General features: G+C 42.1%; 3 protein-coding genes across 4 annotated transcripts; 1 reads left to right on the forward strand and 2 right to left on the reverse strand.

Annotated features, from left to right (window-relative positions):
• Window positions 1–5,663: 5,663 nt before the first annotated feature.
• axed (BTB/POZ domain-containing protein axundead) lies at window positions 5,664–14,931 on the reverse strand. The gene is made up of 4 exons (XM_089260603.1): window positions 14,762–14,931; window positions 7,111–7,953; window positions 6,402–7,035; window positions 5,664–6,320 (listed from the first exon to the last, which is right to left on the reverse strand). The coding sequence occupies exons 1-4, from the start codon at window positions 14,798–14,800 to the stop codon at window positions 6,094–6,096; spliced, it is 1,743 nt and encodes a 580-aa protein (XP_089116729.1). The 5' UTR covers window positions 14,801–14,931; the 3' UTR covers window positions 5,664–6,093.
• Window positions 14,932–15,969: 1,038 nt separating this feature from the next.
• On the reverse strand, window positions 15,970–21,091 carry Rexo5 (RNA exonuclease 5). 2 transcript variants are annotated; one of them, XM_089260602.1, is made up of 4 exons: window positions 20,915–21,091; window positions 20,721–20,856; window positions 17,953–18,715; window positions 15,970–17,889 (listed from the first exon to the last, which is right to left on the reverse strand). In XM_089260602.1, the coding sequence occupies exons 2-4, from the start codon at window positions 20,834–20,836 to the stop codon at window positions 16,570–16,572; spliced, it is 2,199 nt and encodes a 732-aa protein (XP_089116728.1). In that variant the 5' UTR covers window positions 20,837–20,856; window positions 20,915–21,091; the 3' UTR covers window positions 15,970–16,569. The 2 variants fall into 2 exon arrangements, with proteins under 2 accessions (XP_089116728.1, XP_017957407.1); XM_018101918.3 differs by having other exon boundaries at window positions 20,902–21,091.
• On the forward strand, window positions 19,097–20,959 carry zpg (zero population growth). The gene is made up of 2 exons (XM_018101923.3): window positions 19,097–19,869; window positions 19,926–20,959. Exons 1-2 carry the CDS (start codon window positions 19,216–19,218, stop codon window positions 20,457–20,459), a joined length of 1,188 nt encoding a protein of 395 aa, XP_017957412.1. The 5' UTR covers window positions 19,097–19,215; the 3' UTR covers window positions 20,460–20,959.
• Window positions 21,092–21,495: the final 404 nt, after the last annotated feature.

The raw sequence follows: 21,495 nt of genomic DNA on the forward strand, positions 1-21,495 counted from the left end.
TTTTATTATTCGATGATGTTTTGGCAATTACTGGCGCTGCCGTGACAATCCCTTTAACAAATCTCATTAGGCTGTCAATTACGTGCGATTGCCGTTAGTTTGCAGTGTAATGAAATCTCATTAATCGACTTTAATATCGCAGGCAAAAGTGAAGCGCGAACGTGGCGCCACTCCACGCCTCTGCATATTGACGGGAGCGCGGCGCGTACAATTTCATCATAATCTGTAATTAGTTTATAATGCGCACAGGAAGCGCACGCAAAAAGCAGGAAGAGAGCAAAGTGCCAGCCAGCAAGGACAATGCAGTGCTTAACCTACAGCAAACGGCTCTTAAGAGCGGCAGAGAAAAACAATGAGAAATGTAATGGCCCGACGAGAGTGTGGGCGTGGCATCTTGGCCAACAACAAATGGCCAAAGTCAAGCCAATAAACATAAAAGTTGATGGCAAAATTTTTTAATTAAGAAAATCAATGAATATTTTTTCATGATTTCATTTCAACACGATGATGGCCATTGGCTTGCCGTTGCCCCAACGCCCCCAGCTGCTTCCTGCGCTGCCCTTCTTTATGGTCAGCTCTGGTCTGCTTTACTTAACGCTCGTTAATAGGTTTTAACAACTTTCATATGCAGTTTGTAGTGTATAGATAGAGGGAGTGGGAGAGCGAGAGAGCGAGAGAGGGTGAGGTTGTAGCTCTTAGTTACTTTGATGACTATTGTCTTTTATAATCCGCACTCTTTGGCAAAGTATTATGCTTCTTAGTGTCAAGCCGAGTTGAGAGTAACTTTTTTAACTTTTATATTCAGTGTTAATGCTTTGCTAATCCGACTATAAAGCTATTCAAATATCTATGCACCAAATCAGAGCCGCTCTTTAGCTTGCTGGCGTTAACAAAGAGCAAATAAACAAGCAAACTAGCTATCAACAGCAAGGCAAACAAGTAAATAAATAAATGAGCAAACAACACACAATTTCATATCATAATTAAATTTGTCCACCCGATTCATTGTTGTCCAACCAGCTGGGACAATAAGGAATGTAAAAAGCAAAAATCAAAAGCTTTTCTCTTTTTTTGGTTTTTTGTGTTATTATTTAATGCAAACTCCAATGAAATTTTAATTGCTCTTTTTCATAAATATGTAAATTGAAAAATGCGTTTTTTTTTTTTTGGCATGCTCGCTGGCAGAGTGGGCGTTACTTTTGGGGGGAGGGGCTTTTGCTAATTATTTACAATTAAAATTTATGCGGCTGCCTAAATCAACAAACTAAATCGTTTAATTAAAAAGCCGCGAGCATACAGATGAAACAACAAACACAATAGTGAACAGCAGCAGCAGCAGCAACAACAACAACAACAACAATAGCTGACAGGAACAACAACCTGATATAGCTTGAAGCCGCAACAAAATCAGAGCCGCAAGTACAAAGATAAATAAGTGGCATTGTCGGTTTCATTTCCGGTTGTTGCATTTGCATTCAAATAGCTGTGTGTTTGTCTCTCTCTCTCTCTCACTCTCTCCCTCGCTTGTAAGCGGTATATAAGCACATTTCCAACTGCTTTTTAGATTTAAGCGGCGCGCAGCTAAAAGCACAAAAATAAAGCAATAAAAAGCAGCACGCCACAAGAAATGTGAAAGCAGATGAAGCTGCCACAACGACGGGTCGCCTCCTGTTTCAGGGGGAGGAGAGGGCAGGGGGGGGGGGCGGTACTTCGCACAGTTACTAGCAGCTGTCGTTTCCGTCCAACTCTGAGCGCAGCGGCCCTGGCCCTTGGCCCCTAGCCCTGGCTCTCGCTCCCCATCTCCCCATCTCCCCTTGCTTCCCTGCTGTAGCTCAGCGAGCGTACATTTTGTATTGCCTGTGACTTAGCCTCGACTGTCTTTCAGTTTCTCACTTCATCAGTTACGCCAAAAAGGAGACTCTGCAATAAATTTCGCTGATTGCTTCCGCCCTCGACTAGGAGCCTAACCTCGACTCCGATTCGGCCGACTGCCTCATTTTTTATGCCGCTTGATAAAGTAATATCCGTTTTAGGTATACTTTGTTTTTTCTTTTCTTCGCGGGTGTCTCTCTCCCTCTCTCTCTCTCTCTCTCCTTCTTTGTGGCCTCTGCCGTTTTGATACCCTGTAGTGCGTGCGTTTATTAACAAATGCAGCGAGCGCTTGCCTCGAATTAAGTTTCAGCTTCATTTTTTTTCTTTGTGTCGCTTTTAATGCGGTTCGTGTGGCCCATGAATGCAAAGTGAGCGCTTAAATTATAGGGTATTAAATTCATGTGGGGTGCTGCAAGTAATGTGCCAAACTTTATGCTATAATTTGGTCCCAACGAGCGCCAGTCGCTTTTTGTTGTTGGTCTAACACAGATTTGTGGCCTTGCGACAGGACCAGGCGGCGCATGGGGCGTATGCGTCATATCAGAGCACGCATACGCAGTGTAGGTCAATGCTGATGGGCAGCGCCCCACGGCCCTCACACACACACACACAGTACAAAAAAAACTGCAGTTTCTCCCCTTTGCATGACCCTAACACAGACTACAACTGAGTGCGTGTGTGTGTGGCTGTGTGTGTGTGTGTGTGTGTGTGTGTGTAATTGAAACTTCCGCTTTGGTCAGTTAGCGCAATTTAGCAAGCTGCAAAAAAGTTAGACACGGCTGAAGTAACAGGCAAAGTGCAAAGTCCATTGCAGCTACTTGGCTTTCATTTCAATTTAAACTTTAAAAAGCCAGCACTCACACACACACACGGCCACACACGCGTGTGTGAGTTTGCGTATGTGTGAAGCCACATATAGAAATGAAAATTATTTAAAATGATTTATTTCACAACAATTTTCATTAGGCGACCAACTGCATTGCAGGTTCGTCCTCTCCTCGCTCTCTCTCTCTCTCTCCTCTTCCTCTCCCTTCCCTCCTCGCATGCTCCGCACTAATTCACTTTTGCTGATTTTTGTACAAAATATGCGAATGCTGCCTTGAGTTGAGTTGCCTTGGTCAACGAGCCGCAGCAGAACGAAGGGGCGTGCCGTGGCGTCTCTGTCTGTGTGTCTGTGTGTGTGTGTGTGGCACTGGCGGGCTTTCATACATGTTTCATATGAAATAATTATATATGCGGTCAGCTAGCCGCTTGCCTGCAGGCAGTGCACCACCAGCCTGACCTGCCAGCTCCTACTCAGCTCTGAGGTCCCTCCCCCACCCCATCGCCGTTGACCCCCTCAGCCCTGCTCAATTTGCTTTTCGCTTAGCCAATGGCACACACAAAAAAATAAAATAAAAATTAAATAAAAATGTTGCAACAGAAAAAAAAGAGAAAAAAAACATGAAATGGCTACAAAATGTGCTGTTGCTACATGTTCCCTGTTCCGTGGCGACTGCTGCATAACTTTTGCGGAAATTTGACTCTAGGGCGCAGCGGACACGCCTTCATAGCCCAGTCCGCTGCCAGTGCCTGTGCGCCAAAAATTAGTAGAAAAGAAGCAGGAGAAGCAGCAGAAAGAGGAAGAGGCGTGAGGAGAGAGTCAAAAAAAAAAAATGTATTCGCAAAAGCAACTAGAAAAAGGTTAACAAGCGTCAGTAGAGTAGCGCAGCTCAGGGAAAAGGCCAACAACAAAAAGAAGTTATAATTTTTGGCAGGCAACTACAATAACAACAACAACAACAACAACAACAACAAAAGGCAACGTTATTGAAAAGCAAGCGTGAAATAAAATCATAAATTTTGCAGCGCTTGCACGACAACCAGTGGAAAATGGCAGTTTGCAACTGTATGTGTGTGTGTGCGCGTCTGTGTGGCTGTGGGTGTGCGTATATGTGGTTCTTATTTTTGTTTTTCATTTGTATGCGTGTGAGTTAAAAAGCTTGGACAGACTTGTACTTGGACAAGTGCATTTGCGGTGTGCCCCCAAATGTATGCCACATTAATGCCGAGAGTGGAAAGATCTTTCTATGTATGTGTGTGTGTGTGTGTGTAAGTGTGTGTGTGCTTGTGTATCGCTGTCTGTGTGCAGCTCGACATTAACTGGCAACAGAGTCCAACATCTGGACTATGCTTGGCCAGCAGCGGTCAGCTTAGTGTATAACTAAGTGAGCCTCTGTGTTTGTGTGCACATATCTGTGTATGTATATGTGTGTATGTCTGTAGGTGTTGGATTTTTAGCAACTAAGGAGGTGCAGAGGAAATAAAAGCGCTCCCAAACATCTGCTCTGCGCAATGAACAGAACAAGTGAGCTGCTGCTTAGCTTGTACGGCATTAGGAGCATGAAAATTGGCCAAGCTTCTTTGTATTACGGCCAGACTAGAGCAGCCCAAGCCAACACAGGCCAGGCAAGGCTGGTAAAGTATAAATAACGAAATATATCCTCAAACATTTACGGATTTTAAACTCAAATTTGTTTACTATTTTATTCATAAACTGAATAAAGTAGTAGTAAAATTCATGAAGAAATTTAGATTTAATCAACGCCCTACGAATATTTAAAAATTTGGCACTGTTAATATATTCTTCACCCAAATAAACTTTAAGCAATACCTATGTATGTATAAAACCAAAATAAAAAAAACTGTAAATTGTAACTGAAGTTTGAAAGCTATTATATATTTTCTGTTAAAGCACGTATTTTAAAACAATTAAGTTTTATTAAAGATATTAGAATAAAAAAAGTTACATATTAAACATAAAGTTATAAATAATTCACAGCAAGGCAATCAATCATCAAAATTCCCTTCTCCTGATGATGAAAAAAAATATGAGGCATTGTAAACCGCCTATAAAAGCTTTCCCAAAAGCTGTTTATCTCAGTCAAGTAAATGGTTCGGAGCTTGACTAACTTTAACATTACAGCAAACTGTACAATTTAGCTTTGCGAAGCACCGACTGTTAAGTTTAACAGCGAAAGAAATGAAACATTTGTAATAAATATTTTTGTAGAAAACGGTGTACATACTTTATTGAACTACTTCTGTAGTAGGTCGGGGCGCTAAAATATGTCAAAGGTAAATAATTTATTGCAATTAACAGATCTTAAGATAAAGCGCGTTTTTGTATGAAGGGCTGCAAAGCGAATCAGATCAGTTCGCCTGCCTGAAATCCCCGTTAATATTGATTACCTTACAAGGGATAAGCCAGGAAGTCGATTTCTTACTTTGCAGCCCTTTTGTCGAGTGCAATTTACATATTTAACTAATAAGATGCATAATTCTGTTAACAATTTGCGTAGCTGTGTACATGTGTGTGTGTGTGTATGAGTGTGTTAATTTTAACATAAGTATTCGACTATGATTAATGCTAATCTGATTGTTATTGTTATCTATGCAATTCGTAACAGGACTTAAAGCAACAGCAACAAAGTTCGTAATTACATTTATACAAATGTGCACAACATTTTAAATAACATTCACACGCACAACACGCATACATATATACGCTCTCTCTCACACACACATACATAATAAACAATTTTAGCTATGGCCGGGCCCCAATGAACGGCTCAGAAACTTGAAATTTGCACTATTTTTGCGATTTATCAATTGTTGATTGATTAATTTTATAAATATATATATATAAGTATATATAAGTATATAATTTGTGTGGTTTCTTTATGTTTTTAGATCAGTGATAAATGCTTATCAGTAGCTGTATTTTTATTTTATACCTATAGTTAAATAACTTTTCTTTTTTTTTTTTTTTGAGTCCAGCTACAAAACGTTGCATAAAGTTTGTATAAAAGTTGTTTTTGTTTTCCTGTTTAGTTAGTTTTTTTGTTTTTGTGTGTTTCTTGACTAGTAAATACATTCGCTATATGTATATACATATAGATATATGTATAACACAATATAATATATATATATATACTGTATATATTACATATTCTATATGGTATATAGTATGTTAGAAACAGCGGCTATAAAATCACCCGCCAGCCTCGGCCAGCATCTTGGTAACTGTGTAAACGTATTGCCCATAAGACTAACAATCATATTCAATAACTATATCTACATATATATATATATATATATATATATATATATATATGTAACTCATAAGCGCTAATGTTCGTTAATGAAAAAAGTCTATTGAGGATCATCTGCGCGGTCGGATCAATCGAAAATGCAGACGAACACGCGCAGGCAGTTGATGCCCACCTTCTCCCAGCAGCCCTCCTCGGTGGATGGACCCTCATGGGCGCGTCGCATCTTTTTGGGATAGTTCTTTGGGCAGCTGCGATCGCTCAGATGGACTGGCATGCGGGCGTATTCAGCGCGTGGTGTGCGAAACTTTTCCATCAGCTCCGCCTGCTGATCAGTGAGGTTCTTCAGTTTTTGGCCTGCCATCGAATAGAGATGTTGATTAAGCTTATAAATGGCAATTTCAATTTCAATTTCAATTTTAATTTAGCATCACTCACCCTCGAGAGCACTGCTTATAAGGGACGTCTCCAGGGGGGGAAGCAGCTCGATGCGGTCGCAGCATTTGCGAAACTCGTCCGGAGTCATGCGGAGATAGCGCGGCGCCAGGCAGAGCGGCCCGAGCACCATGCGGCGATTGTCGGGGGTGGCATCGATCTTTCGGCGCTGGCATTCCGCCAGACTCCAGTTGGCCAGGCAATCGAACAGCGTCACCTCGGATCTCAGCTGCAGGGTGTTGCGCTTGGCCAGCGTCTCCAGCTCCTCGAAGCGCAGCTCCAGAATGTCCGGAATGGTGAGCACCATCTCGGCGTGCATATCGATCAGCTGCAGCGTGTTGTGCAGCAACGCGACGCCATAATCCTCGGTGGTAAACGGATTCGGATTGGGTATAAGATTCATTTGTGCCCCATCACCCTCGGCGCCATTCACATTGCCCTGCGACTGGGCCTGGGCCTGGGCCTGGGCCGCCTGCTTGGCCGCCGCCTTCGCCTTCGACGCCTGCTTGTGTGTGGTCATCACCGTCTGGTGCTGGTTGGTGAGCGCAATGCCCTGGTAGAACCAGAGCGCTTTGTATATATCCAGGGCAGTTGCACCCGAAATGCTGAGATCAAGTTCACGAATGCAGTAAATTATCTGTGTGGGCCATAAAACAGAATGCACACATTTATAGGGCAACAGCTTGGCCTCTCACACCTCTCCACTACTCACCAGATCGGGCACATTGAAGCGATCCGCCAGCTCGAGTATCTTCAGCAGATGCTTGTGGTCGCGATAGGGTAAGCAATGCTTTTCCATGTAGCGCACAATCAGCTCGAAATCGTCCTTGTCCACATTGGATATCTGAAAGTGGTTGTCGCTCTTGCGCCCGCTATTCGGGCCGGCGTGAATTAGCTTGGCCAGCTCGACGCTGCGCTCGAGCACCGACTTCCGCTCGCAGCGTATCATGTAGCGATCCTCGCCATTGACCACTATAAAATCGATGTAGGGATTCACAATGATGGGCACACCCGTGTAAATATTTGTCTGCCCGAATGAGTACTGCGGCGGGCCCATCAAATGGGCCGGCGGTGCACTAGGCGCCGGTGCAGTCTGAATGGCGTCGGCGTTGTAGCCGTCGGGGCCAAGGCCGACGGGCAAGACCATCCTACAGCTTGAATTTGCTTCGTTCTCGACGTTACTGCACTCGTTGTTGCTGTTACTGTTATTGTTGTAGTTGTTGTTACTAATGTTGTTGTTGTTGTTGTTGCTGGAGAGCTCTACGTTTTCTGGCTGTGCTGACTGCTCTGGCTTCTTCGGCTGCTCGGCGCGCTCGCTTTGCTGTGACTGCCCAGTCCGCTCTGGCTGCTGCTGCTGCTGCTGCTGCTGCTGCTGCTGCTGCTCAGCCGGCTCAGCTGCTCCGTACGGCTCGGTGTCCCGCACCTGGAGCGCCTTGTGCACCAAAGCACCCACTAATGGCAACTTGGTGATGCGCTCCCTCTTCGTCAGCTGCTGCTCCAAGTAGCTGGGTGCGCTACGCTGGCGATTCTTATTGCCAGGCCGCCGCTTGGCCAACTGAAAAGCAGAGGGCAGATGTTAATGCATCCATTTGTTATCAATGAGCTCGACTTATATGAGTTCAAAAATATTCCAATATTAGTATTTTCTCCCATTCGAACTAGAATCACTCCAAATTATATTAGCCTTAGCCAACTCCCTTAACTAACGGCAAATATGAATCTAGTAAAATCAATATCTAATATACACAAGAGCAATGTGCCGTGTGCCTAGAAGTCATATAATTTGTTCTTATCTATGCAAAATAGCTTTGCCTGACACTTCGAAAGCTCTGCCACGCTTATCTACGACCAATACTTTTTAAAGCCAATTGGCTGTAGCTGCCAGTTGAACAGTTATTTGTGTAAGAGATAAGCCAAAGTTGAGCGGAATCAATTCCTTCTGTTACAGCCATTAAATATAGAATAATTTTAGAAGGGAAAACACCCGTTATCTGTGATTCGTCAGCCTCGGCTATCGGCATTTCGCCACAGTGGTCAATCAATAAACTCGATCTAATTGGCCAGATAAGCAGCTAAAGTGCCGCTCCGACTTTATCTCTCAATTGGTGTACTTGAGCACATAAATCGCTTAATGTCTAGTTATTATTACTAATCGCTGATTTTTTTACGCGATTGTAAATTAATTAATTTAGGCACTCGAGTTATGGGTGGTGCCAAAATTTGTTCTTTGGCTAGAGATTAATCGTTTGATTGCCGCCAACTTGTCTGCAATTCATCATTTATCGCCATAAATCTTGTGGCCGACAATCGCGGCCATATCAAACTGCTACAAGTCAACTGGACTACCGCGTGACAGCCAATAAATTGTAAAATGCCCCCGAAAAATTCAAAGATAGTGCCCGAAAAAAGCTCAATCGAACAGTGGGTCCCCATTGTCAGATACCCAGCAAGTCATATCACACTATAATGTATATATAATGTATATAGATTTATTAGATTAATAGACACCATAAAAGACACCATAAAAGAAAACTTTCAAATATCTTCCAAGCTCATATCTAGCTAGTTTAGTGTGGGTAATACGAAAGTTGGCTAAATGAACAAATATAAATTTGAATGTGATTTATTTGGAGTATACGATATGTTTTTGTAAGACTTGAAATCGTAATAGATTTGTTGTGCTCAAACTGTACTATGTACAGTTTATATATATATTATATATATATATATTATATTATTATATTTATATATATATTATAGCAACATGATTGAGATTAACATTCTTCAACATAGAAATTATATATCGCACAGTACACTTCCCCTCCACACTACACTGTTGATTCCATAAAGAGACCCAACTGTTTGCCCTATAACGCGGCATAACCCTACCTGAACGTCGTGTGTTTAGAGACTACAGTTTTTATCACAGTTTGATTCGCCATTTGCTGTTGTTGTGGTTGTTGTTGTTGTTGTTGTTGTTATTATTGCCTTAAGTAGAGTGCAAACAAAATTAATTATGGCATGCCATGATTGCCAAGAAGTTGGCAAAATGAAAATAAAGTTCAAATATTGAATAAAATATATAAAAGAAAATACACACAAATACACAAACTGTTTGAACAGTTGTAAGGAAGACAACGTCGGCTAAAGCTGATGCCTGCTGTCGACATCGACATCGACAACAAGTTGAACATGAATCGAGTCTGCTGCTGCTTCCCTTGGTCTGGTGACTTGGTCGAGCACCCCGAAGATTGTAATGTGCTCTCGATATATGTTTTATATATTGTATTTACTCTATGGCAAATAAATATGTATACGAAGGCGACAATAAAGAAATTATCGTATGCAAATAAATTTATGATGTTGAACGTTTTACACGACGCATCGTTATCTGCACAGCAGCTGCCTGGCCTGAAGCCGACCACAGGCTATATACTCTTATATACATATGTATATATATTTTTATGTGAATCACAATGGATGAATTAGCACTAGGTTCGTAATCGTGATCAGAAGCCATTGCTTTTGTTTATTGAAACTCTCCCAAGAACGTGTGGAGTGGGCGGTGGTTTATGACGCCCGGTTGCTGGGCGGTAAATCTAACCAAAAAAAACTATCCAAAATTCAATGTATTCAAGGTGCACGCACTTGAACTTCACACACACACATCAACAAATAGATATTTATATCGAACTGATAATCGGTCGCGCTATGCAATTCTTACATTTTATAGTTTATTTCTTTGGCCGTTTCTTATCACTGATGGCTCATTCCATCAATCAATCAAATGCGATTTATTTTCGCTTTGCGTTGACTTCTCTGCGTTTGTATGTGTGAGTGCGAGTGTGTGTGTTTGTATTTGTATGACACATTTTATAATTGAATGTATTATGTTTTATTTTTATAGTTTCGAAATGAACTTGGTCAATTAATTCCGTACTATTTCGAAGGGTGCGAACTAAACGCGGCGAGCTAAGAATTTCAACTGCCGTAATTTGCGAACAACTCCGCCGACGAAGGGGCAACGCGTCGACGTCGACGTCGACGTTGATGTACCGAATGCGAATGCGAATGCGAATGCGAATACAAATGCATACACACGAATCTTTAGATATGTGTGTGAAGGCTGTTGAAGATAGCTGGACTATGTGCTCCGCATCAAATATATATCATAAATTGGCATATTATTATAAATAATGAATCACTATACTCAATTAACTGGTTTTTTTTTTTTCTCAGTTGTGTATATGCCTATCTTACTTAATATGTGTAACTAATTATTCAAGGAATTTGCAATTCAGCAAAAATATATTTACAGAAAAATCAGCTCCTTGTAAGAGCATATCAAATTTTATTTGATCTGACTTTAACTACATATGTGAAGCCCTTAACCCTGAAATTGACTAATGAAATTACAAGACTTTCCATCTGGAAGTGCAGCGGAAATGGACAGCAGTACTGCGAGTGAAACGACTCAATTATCAATGTAATTTATTCGGCAAACAGCAAACGGCAAACAGCAAATAGATAAATAATTTTGTGCCAAATAAAACGGAATGTAGCCGCAGCCAGAGCCGCAGCCAGAGCCGCAGCCACAATCAATGTTTGATTTTCAAATTATCAAAGCGATTGCAGAGCAGCGATCTGGGCGTGAGCGTGGGCGTTGGGTGTGCCACTGCGTTCGATTCTGGATTTCGGGCTGTGTGGCGTGGGCGTTGCGGCCCCTGCCTCACCCCAGCCTATGCGTGATATTTGACAACTGTAATTGTTGTCGACGCGTTCTGTTTGCCCACGAATTATGAGCAAAAAAAAATTTTATAGATAACAACGAATGAAAAGTTTAGCCAAAGCCGGCAATGGCGAAGCAACAATAGCAACATTTATCAGCATCCAAGGCCATGGCAAAGCTGCAGCTGCCTAAGTAGAAATGCATACACGCGAGGGCGGTTTAATAAGTTGGCTTAGCATCAGTATATGTATTTTTATCGGCTTTCGATATTTTTATCGATTATATTATCGGTTTATAATAATCTGTTATATGTTATCGATAATTCGTTAAAATGTTATCGCTCGTAGATATTTGGTTATTAATAATATGCTATCGACAATTTGTTATCGGGTGTCCATAAATTGCTATCGGGTATCGATAACACGTTGTCGGTTATCGATAATTCGGTATCGTTTATTTGTTATCGGTTATATATTATCGATTATCTCAGGTATCTATTGATATCAATATTGGTATATATATGGGTGTTTATACAGTTTCCCTAATATGTATATTGACTGTGTATATGAAATGACTCACACTACGCGCCCTAGGAACATCCCGCTATAGCTAGCATAACGTGGCCCGAGCTAAAGACGTATTTAAATATGACAATGTTGTTGGACCGAGAGGTTGGGGTCTCACTTAAAACTGTTAATGAGTCGTCATCGTCGTCATCGTAACGGCGGAAGCTGCTGCTGCTGCGTTACAGTTAACAGTTACATATCGCGCACGCTCTACCTTGACATTGTGTGCGTTCGACTGTGCCTCAGCTGAGTGGCAGGCTTTGTGGGCAATGTGACTATGCGACGATTCGACTCGGCGGCTTCCTCCATGTAAAATGCGAGCAGATGCTGAGCATTAAAACCCGTTTACGATTGCCATTATCGTGAGCACGTAGTGACAGATCAAATATTTGTATTCATTGGGAAAATTAATTAGCAGAGCGCAAAATACAAAAAGCAGAAAAACGGAAAGCAACAACCAGAAGCAAAGTAGAAAAGCCTTTTAATTAGTTTAATTAAACATAATTATGCACAAGGCGGCGAATTGTAAACAAATTCTCAACTATTTCCAAGTGCCAGCCGGCAAAGCTACAAAGCAAACAAACAAACACAAACAAAACATTGGGAAAACAACAACTCGAATATGCGGAGCGAATTTCGAAAATGAAAACGCACCTAATGATCAATGGGAGTGTTTATGTACCTGTAGCCGGAGAGCATGGGGAGCCAAGAATTTGGCGTCCAATTCTGGGCCCAAAAATAAAGCACTTGGCCGGCCACCGAAAAGTTCAGCGTGTTTGTGGCCGAGTGCGATAACCCACAGCTCTATAAATAAAACGGTGCATTCAAATTTTGCCAAAAACATAATAAAGAGAAAGTGAAAATGGGGGTTACAACCAATGAATATTTCACGCCAGCAAAGTCTCTAAAATCTGAATAGCTAAAGATCTAAAATTGTAGGAGCACACTTGAAATTGGCTAAAACATTAATTGTGGCGTCAGTTGTCTTAGGAACTAGTCGACATATAAAAGCTGACCTAATGGGCCTTTAGAGACTTCACATCTAATTGCGTGGAAAATGCGATTGAACTCTGCTAGGCCCTCAATACATGACGAATTGTTTTGAAGCCTGTCCAATGTTGGCGCACAGTGTGGTAATTTGATTTGCAACACAGCCAGCGATTCGTGGCGACTTACCGTGAGTCATAGCAGATAAGAGCGCGGAGCCGTGGAATAGGTGGCCTATGACAGGATTACAATGTGCTCGAATGACATCATATACATAGTGCCACTGTGAATATCACGTGTTGGCTTCACTAACACAAAGCCTAATAACAATAGCGACAATAAAAATTACTTCGCTGCACTTTAGAGCTGAGCAGCAAAGAGTTGCGCGATTCGAGAACAACAAATGACGAGTCCGAAATGCAGGCACTATAATATGCTTTTTCCGTTGGGTGTGTGCCAAGTGTTATAGCAGACAAAAATGGTGAAATTGAAAAGTCAGCCATAGACGCGGCCGGCAGAACACAAAAGATGCCAAAGCAATGTGTCAGAGCAATCAGTCAAGAGGCCAAACACTCCGGGAGGCCGACAATTGAGTCATTAGCCAAATTAGACCAATTGTAGCCGCCGTAGCATAACAGAAAATCAATAAAAACACCATGTATATACATAGACATAAATAAAGTATATGATTCAAACTAAAGTTAACAAAAAGAGTCAATCAAACTTATGGAAAACAAAAGAGAAAAACTTTCACCTGCAAGCCAATGCCAGAAGCAAAGACAAACAGAACACGGCAAAGTAAACGTGGAAAACGAACTCACCCTCAGCAAAGCCCGCCCTACGCAACATGTTCCATGTTCGGCTGGGGAGGTGGGCGGGCAGCTGGCGGGGCTGAAACTGGAGCACGCTCTCGCTCTCATCACAGCAGCGACAAACAATAAGGGAAATAAAGCAAGCGAACAAATTTTCATTTGCAGCGACGCGAAAGTCGGCGGCAGCTGTGAACAAATTGCAGGGTATGAAGGTGGTGTATGTGCGGGTGCTAGGCCAATAGCCAATATCAAGTGCGAAGCGATGGCCGTTAGGATTTGCGGGGATTGAGGTCGCCACCAACTGGCAGTCGGTGTTGTTGATAATGATGTTGATGTGAGAGTGCGGTGCCAAGGGCGCGTTGCAGCCAAATGGACGCGGCTCACAATGGGCTGAAAAGTAACAATTGACAACGCGGCGTATGCGCGATGCGACAGCCGAGCCGAAAGGCAGCCTCAGCTGATGTTGCTACTGTTGCTGTTGTCGTTGCTGTTGTTGCTGTTGTTGCTGTTGTTGTTCTTGCTGCCTGAAACACTGACACACTGAACGAGTTTTAACACACATACAGCTTACATATACAAGCACGCACACACACATGTAAGAAACTCTCGCTTGCTTCCTTTTAGCAGGCGTGTGTGTGTATGTGTGTGTGTGTGGGTATCTGTTTGTATTCGTGTCTGTGCCTGTGTCTGTGCCTCTGTCTCTTATGGATACACAATTTATGCTTGCCAATCGCACGCTTATGTTTATATTAAACGCTTTTATTATGATTGCGGATGCCAATTGAAACTTACCCCAGTTTATGGCTGCAAATCGTATGGTATACTAAGACAATGGCGCTGATTCCTTTTGAATTCGTTGAAACTTATTTAGTCGAACCGCCAAACGAATCGATTTGCAATATGCCCGATTAATGTTTAAACAAAACACAAACTGCATTTGTTTATCACACAGATGATCTTCTTATAGACATTATATAGATATTGAATATACATATATATATGTATATATGTATATATATTCTCTTCGCGTATTTATCGAGCAGGTCTTTTTTTTTTGCGCGCGCCGTGCCAGAGCAATTCGAAAGGCAGCTACGACAACGTCGCTGCTCGAGAGCCGAAAAGCGTATATACAACAAAATATTTGGTGTGCCTTTATGAGGATTACACACACTCACACAGAGACAGCCATACACAGCCAAACACACAGACTCTCAGAGATTTCGAGAGTTGAGCAATCCGCGGCCAAAAACAAACCAAAGAAAAACATACCAAATTTCCCAAATCGGCGTTGCCACCGTTTTCCTCCATGTCAAACGCAACGAATGTTTCCTGCTCCCAACTCTGGATGAAATAATGGACTTGTTAACAGAATGTTCGAATAAATTGATTTAGCTTTATATTTATATATATTTATATTTTGTGGAGAAATGTGTTTGAATGAGTTTATTTGACATATTTCACATGAGCATCTGGCAGCATTGTGCTGGGGGGAAAACTCTCGCAGCTTTTCCGACACGGACATGCGCACTGCGTCTGCCCGCTCTGCGCCTACCCACAGGTCGTATGAGTATTCGTCTGTTGTTCAGTGCAAGGCGCAACATATTCGAGCGTGTGATAAGACGCGTTCTCGATGACGACAACGGGCCTACGCACAACTATGCCACACTTTCGCTTTTCCCCCTTTCAGACTGACAGCGAGAGAGTGGAGAAAACGAAGAGCGGGAGACTCAATCTATGTGCGAGAGAGTGCGAGCGTGGCAATTTTTTCGGTAGGAGATAGGTCTAGTGGGCCCTAGACAACTGAGCGCTGCGTTGAGTGAGGTAGGAAATTTATAGCTGTTATCAGACAAACACGCACACAGACACATCCACAGAGAGCGAAGCAGCCCGCGGGAAAGGCACGAAAACAAACAAAAATCGGGAACTAACGAAAACTGGGTCAAACCCCAGCCCCCAAACCACCCGAACTGCCAAAGAATAATTTCGTAATGAATTTTACAACAAATTATAAAGCTGTGAAAAATTATGGAAAATTCAGGAAGCACACAAGATGAAGTGCTAAGAAAACAAACTATTTAACGGAGGGGCTTATATTATAAATAATTGTCCATAATATAGTAGCTACTAAAGCGCAAAATTAATGAATATACATCGATTCTCTACGAAGGAAGTTGTAAACTATTCGCCACTTTTAGATAATATAAAAATTATAATATTTATACTTTATTTATTGAAAATAAGATATTTTCAAATGACTCCCTTGCTTTGATTATTTATTTATTTGCTATACTTATTTAAATACATTTCAAATATCCTTAGCTTATAGAAATATGCGAAAAACAAGACACAATCCTAAACGAGAGAGGTGTGAAAAGTATTCAAGTATTAATGTATTCAATGTATTACTATGTAAATCAAAATGCAAAATTACATACATATTCATTCATTATACATACATATTTAGTAAACAACAGGCATTTTAGATAACAATTATTTTTCTTTATTTAAGGATTTCATTAGAAAACGTGTCACTGTTCTGGTTACCGGAACCAACTATTGATTCTTAATTTGATTTACAAACAACATGGATTTATGGGCTTGCATCGAAACAAAAGTAAAAATTTAAGTTTTTTGTCTTTGGGGTTTTCTTAGATTTTTACGGTTTTTTTTTGTTTGTGGAAAATTTAGTCCTACGTTGATACTGTTCTCTCGATCTTGAAAATGTACAAATGCTAAAAGTATTTTTTCTTCTTTTCTTGGTGTTTTTTCCTTTTTTTGTTTGTTTGCATTACATCAGATGGAAATTACAGCTAATTTGCGTATAGCACATTGCTCACTCTGATGCGCTACGACATGTACCAAAGGTTTGTGCGAAAACTGGACGCGAATTTGTGAATTCTTGGACTGTTTGATTGTTTCATTGGGAATTGGGCATTGTGTTTGTTTGTATGCTACCTTTCTTGACTTTCTATCCTATTCTACTCGTCAAATCATTTGTGTGTATATGCATGATTGTATGTACATAGCGTACATGACATGTATGAGTCTGTGTGTGGGTGTAGCTAATGCTCGCCTGTTTAAGAGTCTGCAGCTGCAACAGTGGTAATGAGAGGGCTCTTTGTGATGCCATTGCGGCGTTTGATGGCAAATTTGGCTACGCCTTTCTGACACTCAGTCGAGCCGCCCATGAGCACCATGAGTAGCCCATTGTGGGCCATTGCGTTCCAGACTCGCTCAATGAAACTATCTAATTTGGCAGCAGTGCGCTGAGCACTTTCTAGCACAAAATCCTTCTCGGGCACCAGCAGATTGGCAATGGTCAGAGCGTTCTCCAGCGCGATTTCGTTCACCTTGCGCACAGCCTCCTTGGTGCTGGACACCTCGTGCACGTAGACCGTCTTGCAACTGTCCTTTGGTGCAGCCTGCTCTGCCTTTCTGATGACCTCCTTCAGCCCAGGCTGCAGATCACCAACAGTCACGATAGCCGTGCGCTTGTCCCGCTTGGCTGCATGGGCCAACATATTGTTTTGCAGGCCATCGCCGCTGGCGGCTCGGATGATGTCATGGATTCGCTTGCGCTGTGTGAGAATCTCGTCGCCAAACTCAATGCTGTTGGCCAGCTTCATCTTGACCAGCTTGAGTGTGGCGCGTGAATCTTCAATGGAGTCATGTCCCTCCTCGTTCTCCTGTATGCTCTCCTGCAGAAATCGTTGGGCCAGGTGCTTGAGCTTGCTCTTACGCTTGCGCACGCCGCTTATGTTGAAGCACACACTGGTGTCTATCACATACGGATGCATCATTCGCATTGCATTCAAATCAGAGTTGAGCGATTGGCCAACCAAAATTGCGTCTGGCGGCAGCAATTCGGATACCTCCCGCTGCACATCCGCCAAACTCTTCGTCACAGACTGCATAATGTCAGCCGTGATGCCCGAGTATTGTGTTAGGTAGTCAGTGATTTTATTTTTGGGACGCACCAACGTCTCATAGACTGTCTTATACTTTTCATCCACTATGGAAATACGCGTCAGTTCGTTTTCTCCGGTTATTGTGCGACACATCTCGCAATCAACGCCGAACATGGGACTGCGATCGGTAACTGGAGCATATGATTTTTTTGTAAACTTAAACGACTGGAATCGGGCGTGTAGCTCGCCTTGCAGTGGTATCGGATAACCCTCATCGACCAATTGCAATGCGGAGAGCAATAGTTTTGTGCGAGGAAACTTGTCGTCTGGATGCAAATTTGGTGCTTCTGCTTTTGTCGACGGCGACTGTTTCTCAATGGGGAAAATCGCCTTTACGAGTAGCGTGGGATCCTTGTTCAGCTCTACAGCTGATTCCAGTGAGCCGTGCTCGTTAATCAGCTTCTGGGCCTGGACATTGGTAAGGGGAATCTGAAAACACAGGCGATAGCATTTAAATTGAATTCGCTTAATGAAATTATGTCATCGACTAACCTGCGCAATTGTATCAATGATCCTGCCCTCCTCACGCGGTGGCAGCACCACCTCAAGCTTTGTATCGAATATCCTATTGGTAGCCTCGAAACGGCTTTCATTCGACATATAGTGATAGAGCGATAGGCCATCCAATATGAGCACCACGCTGTGCGATAAGCTCTGGAACTTGTCGGCACAGCACCAGCGATCGGGTGCGCATGGACTCTTCTTACCAATGAGCGCTGACATCAACAGATGCTGTATGTCTGTCAGGAATATGGGCGTTCGTTCCTGCTGAGGTATTTCGAGAAGTGCACGTCGGCCCATCTCACGTAGATGCACGCCTGGCACACTCTCCAGTTCGCGCTTGCGACGACGCAGATCCGTGGACAGAGACCTGTATTGCTCCTGGGTGAGTGTGGTCGGCATGTCGACAAGCATATTGTCGCCGCCTGCTGAATTGTTGCGACTGCGCTTGATTTCTGGCTCATCGTGGTCCGCCTCACCAGCATCGGCGTTAGCAGCAGCATCACCGCTGCTGTCTGCAATAATAGTTAGACGATTTCGTGTCTTTCGCTTGCTGCACACTGTGATAAAGCCGTCATCCACCTCATCTTCGTTTTCATTATCGCGATGTTTCTGCTCTGCTTCATGCATGCGATCCCTGTCGTTCAACTGTATTAGATTTGCCAGCGCTGCCAGTTTTTTCTTCTTCTTCTCATTACGCTCCTGCTGCTTGGACGATTGTTGTTCTTTCATCTTCATTCGCCTGTTGGATAAACTGCACGATACAAGAGATATGAAAACACATGTGAGTTCTATAGGTTTTCTGATTCGTTCTGAGAATAAGTTCAAATGAACCAGCTGTTGCATTTATGTTAATGCTAACATGTTGCTCTGCTGCTGATAATGAGATACAATTTGCCCATAACTCGTTTTAAAAAATTGAATGTATCAATATATTTGTTTTGTTGAATAACATAAATAATTATTTTGTAAATAATATTCCGTCTAACAATGAAATGAATATAGAATTAATTCAGAATTATTATATGTTTACACCTTTAACAGAAGCGATACCTGAGGAGCAGCATTTCAGTTAACAGAACTGCTCCTCAAAAAGCGTTTACAGAAATGCGCATCTCTAACCGCAACAGTTGCTGAACCCTATCCGCTTTAACCGTTATAGTGCCGCGTGTTTTTAAGAAATTCTGCGAATGAGTGAGGAGGAAGCGTACAATTAAACATTTGACTGTTGATATTTAATAAATAGTGCTAAATATGTATACGGCAGTTAAGCCACTTTCGAAGTATTTGCAACTGAAGTCGGTTCGCATTTACGATGGCATTTTCACGTTCCACGCTAAAGTAACTTGCGCCCTTTTATTGGCTTTCACAGTTTTGCTATCTGCAAAACAATATTTCGGGGATCCACTAGTTTGCATATCAAACATGAACGACAAGGACTTTGTAAACTCCCATTGCTGGACATTGGGGATGTATATAATGAACTACGAAAATGACGAATTGGCGGACAAACAAGAGAAGAAAATTGAGAGGGATTATAAGAACCAGTTTCTTAGAGCCGAATTTAAGCCTAAAATGGATAGTAACTTGCTACATAACGCTGCTCCGTTGACTGCGGATCCTTCAATTCCACAAGAACGCGTCTTTCTACGCTATTATCAATGGGTGGTGCCCGTCCTGTTGCTGCAGTCGATTATCTTCTATCTGCCAGCATTTCTGTGGAAGATTTGGGAGGGCGGGCGCATGAAGAGCCTCTGTTCCAACTTGGATAATGTGCTGGAATCGAAAGAGAAGACTACAGCGCATCTGCGCAAGCTGGCCAAATATTTTACCAGCGACTACAAGGACACACATTTCCGCTATTTCACTTCCTATATAATCTGTGAAATTTGCAACTTTATAATTAGCGTAAGGTCAATCAGCTGCATCACCCAAAACTTTAGTTAATTAGATTTCTATTCCAGATTATCAACATGCTGCTGCTGAATGTGTTCTTGGATGACTTCTGGTCGCGCTATGTGAAGGCTGTGGCTGCAGTGCCGGCCTATAACTGGGATGAATGGAATCGGATCACAACGCACATATTTCCCAAAATAGCGAAATGCGAGATATTGAAATTCGGCTCCAGCGGCACCCTGGAATCTATTGACAATCTGTGCCTTTTGCCGCTCAACAATTTGAATGAGAAAATCTTTGTTTTCATGTGGATCTGGTTTATTCTAATGGCCATTTTGGCAGGCTTGAAGATCATCTATCGTCTTATCGTCATTTTCCATCGTGGTCTGCGCTTTCAACTGCTGCGCGCCCAAACACGCTTCATGCCCCAATTGACATTGAAACGCGCCATTGCTAATTTTAGTTGCGCCGATTGGTTTATGCTAATGCGTGTCAGCAACAATATGACTCGCGAGCTATTTAGCCAGCTGATGGAACTGGTCTATGACGAACGCTTTCCCACTAACAAGCCAATTCCAAATGCGGACGGCAAGTTAGCCTGAAACACTTTATAAACCATATTTTCTATTTACTAAGTACCACTCGCATTGCGGGCTATATAGTTAAGAAGAATGACTATAACTTAATTAACTTTTGATATTGATTTACAAGTACTCGATATGAATGAATTATCGAAATCCTATTTGTTACGTTAATTTTGAACCAAATGAGTAAACTGAACGAGTTATCGACTATTTTGAAGAACATTGTATAACTGCTTATTTTAAAGCTATACTTAAGATATAACTTTAGAAATAACTCACCATTCGCTCTGGCTCGACTGAGAGTATAGAATTGTACCGCACATCTTGCTCACCCGTTGTGCGAGGTGAACTAATCGCAGTAGTTGATAAAGCAGACACTTTACTGAATTTTGCATCAATTTTTTGTGAGTGATTTCTAAATAACAAATGAAGAATGATTAATTGGTAAATGAATATGAACTAGATTTACTTACAATAAATCTGATAATAAAATTTTGATTTGGACTATTTCCTCGGAAGTTTTCATGGAGGTTTTTTTATTAACGGGTATATTTATTTGCGTGTCTGTTTTTCTAGGTCTTTAACTAAAAAAATATTTTTGTTGTACGTTTTTAGTGTACAAAATTTGTAAAATGACAACTGAAATTCCAAAAGATCAAGGCATGCTCGACCCCAACAAGGGGCATTGCCATCCAAAGCAGAAAATGAAACCCAATTGATACTGAAATCGATGCGTTGTTGGTTGGCCTCTGGTGGGTGGTTCGTTGCTCTGTTGCCATCGCCATTCCCTTCAACTTGCACTCTAAACGCATTTTTGTGCATCGCTCGCAATTTCAATTGCAATTTTCATTAACCAAAAAATTGTAAAGTTCAAAACATTTTGTACACAGCACAGCAAAATGCGCCACCATCAAAGTGGGTCGCACACAAGCTGATCCACTTTCCAAAAGCTTCAAAAGCGCGCCCGGCTCCGTCGATGTCTTCAGTTGCCGCTTGGAGCGCGCGGAAGTCGCTCGCATTCGAAATCGTCGTTATTCAGTTATATCGTATACTA

This window comes from Drosophila navojoa, chromosome 4 (assembly GCF_054131105.1).
Source record: "Drosophila navojoa isolate 15081-1374.11 chromosome 4, UAZ_NAV_1.0, whole genome shotgun sequence".
NCBI lineage: Eukaryota > Metazoa > Arthropoda > Insecta > Diptera > Drosophilidae > Drosophila > Drosophila navojoa.

Coding starts and splice junctions, on each gene's coding strand:
- axed (XM_089260603.1), bottom strand. CDS start 14,800: ATGGAGGAAAACGGTGGCAACGCCGATTTGGGAAATTTG. Junction 7,954..14,761: donor ACGCCGATTTGGGAAATTTG/GTATGTTTTTCT, acceptor TCTGCTTTTCAG/TTGGCCAAGCGGCGGCCTGG. Junction 7,036..7,110: donor GCTTCAATGTGCCCGATCTG/GTGAGTAGTGGA, acceptor TGGCCCACACAG/ATAATTTACTGCATTCGTGA.
- zpg (XM_018101923.3), top strand. CDS start 19,216: ATGTATACGGCAGTTAAGCCACTTTCGAAGTATTTGCAACTGAAGTCG. Junction 19,870..19,925: donor TTTGCAACTTTATAATTAGC/GTAAGGTCAATC, acceptor TTTCTATTCCAG/ATTATCAACATGCTGCTGCT.
- Rexo5 (XM_089260602.1), bottom strand. CDS start 20,836: ATGCAAAATTCAGTAAAGTGTCTGCTTTATCAACTACTGCGATTAGTT. Junction 18,716..20,720: donor CAGTCGAGCCAGAGCGAATG/GTGAGTTATTTC, acceptor TGTATCGTGCAG/TTTATCCAACAGGCGAATGA. Junction 17,890..17,952: donor TCATTGATACAATTGCGCAG/GTTAGTCGATGA, acceptor CTGTGTTTTCAG/ATTCCCCTTACCAATGTCCA.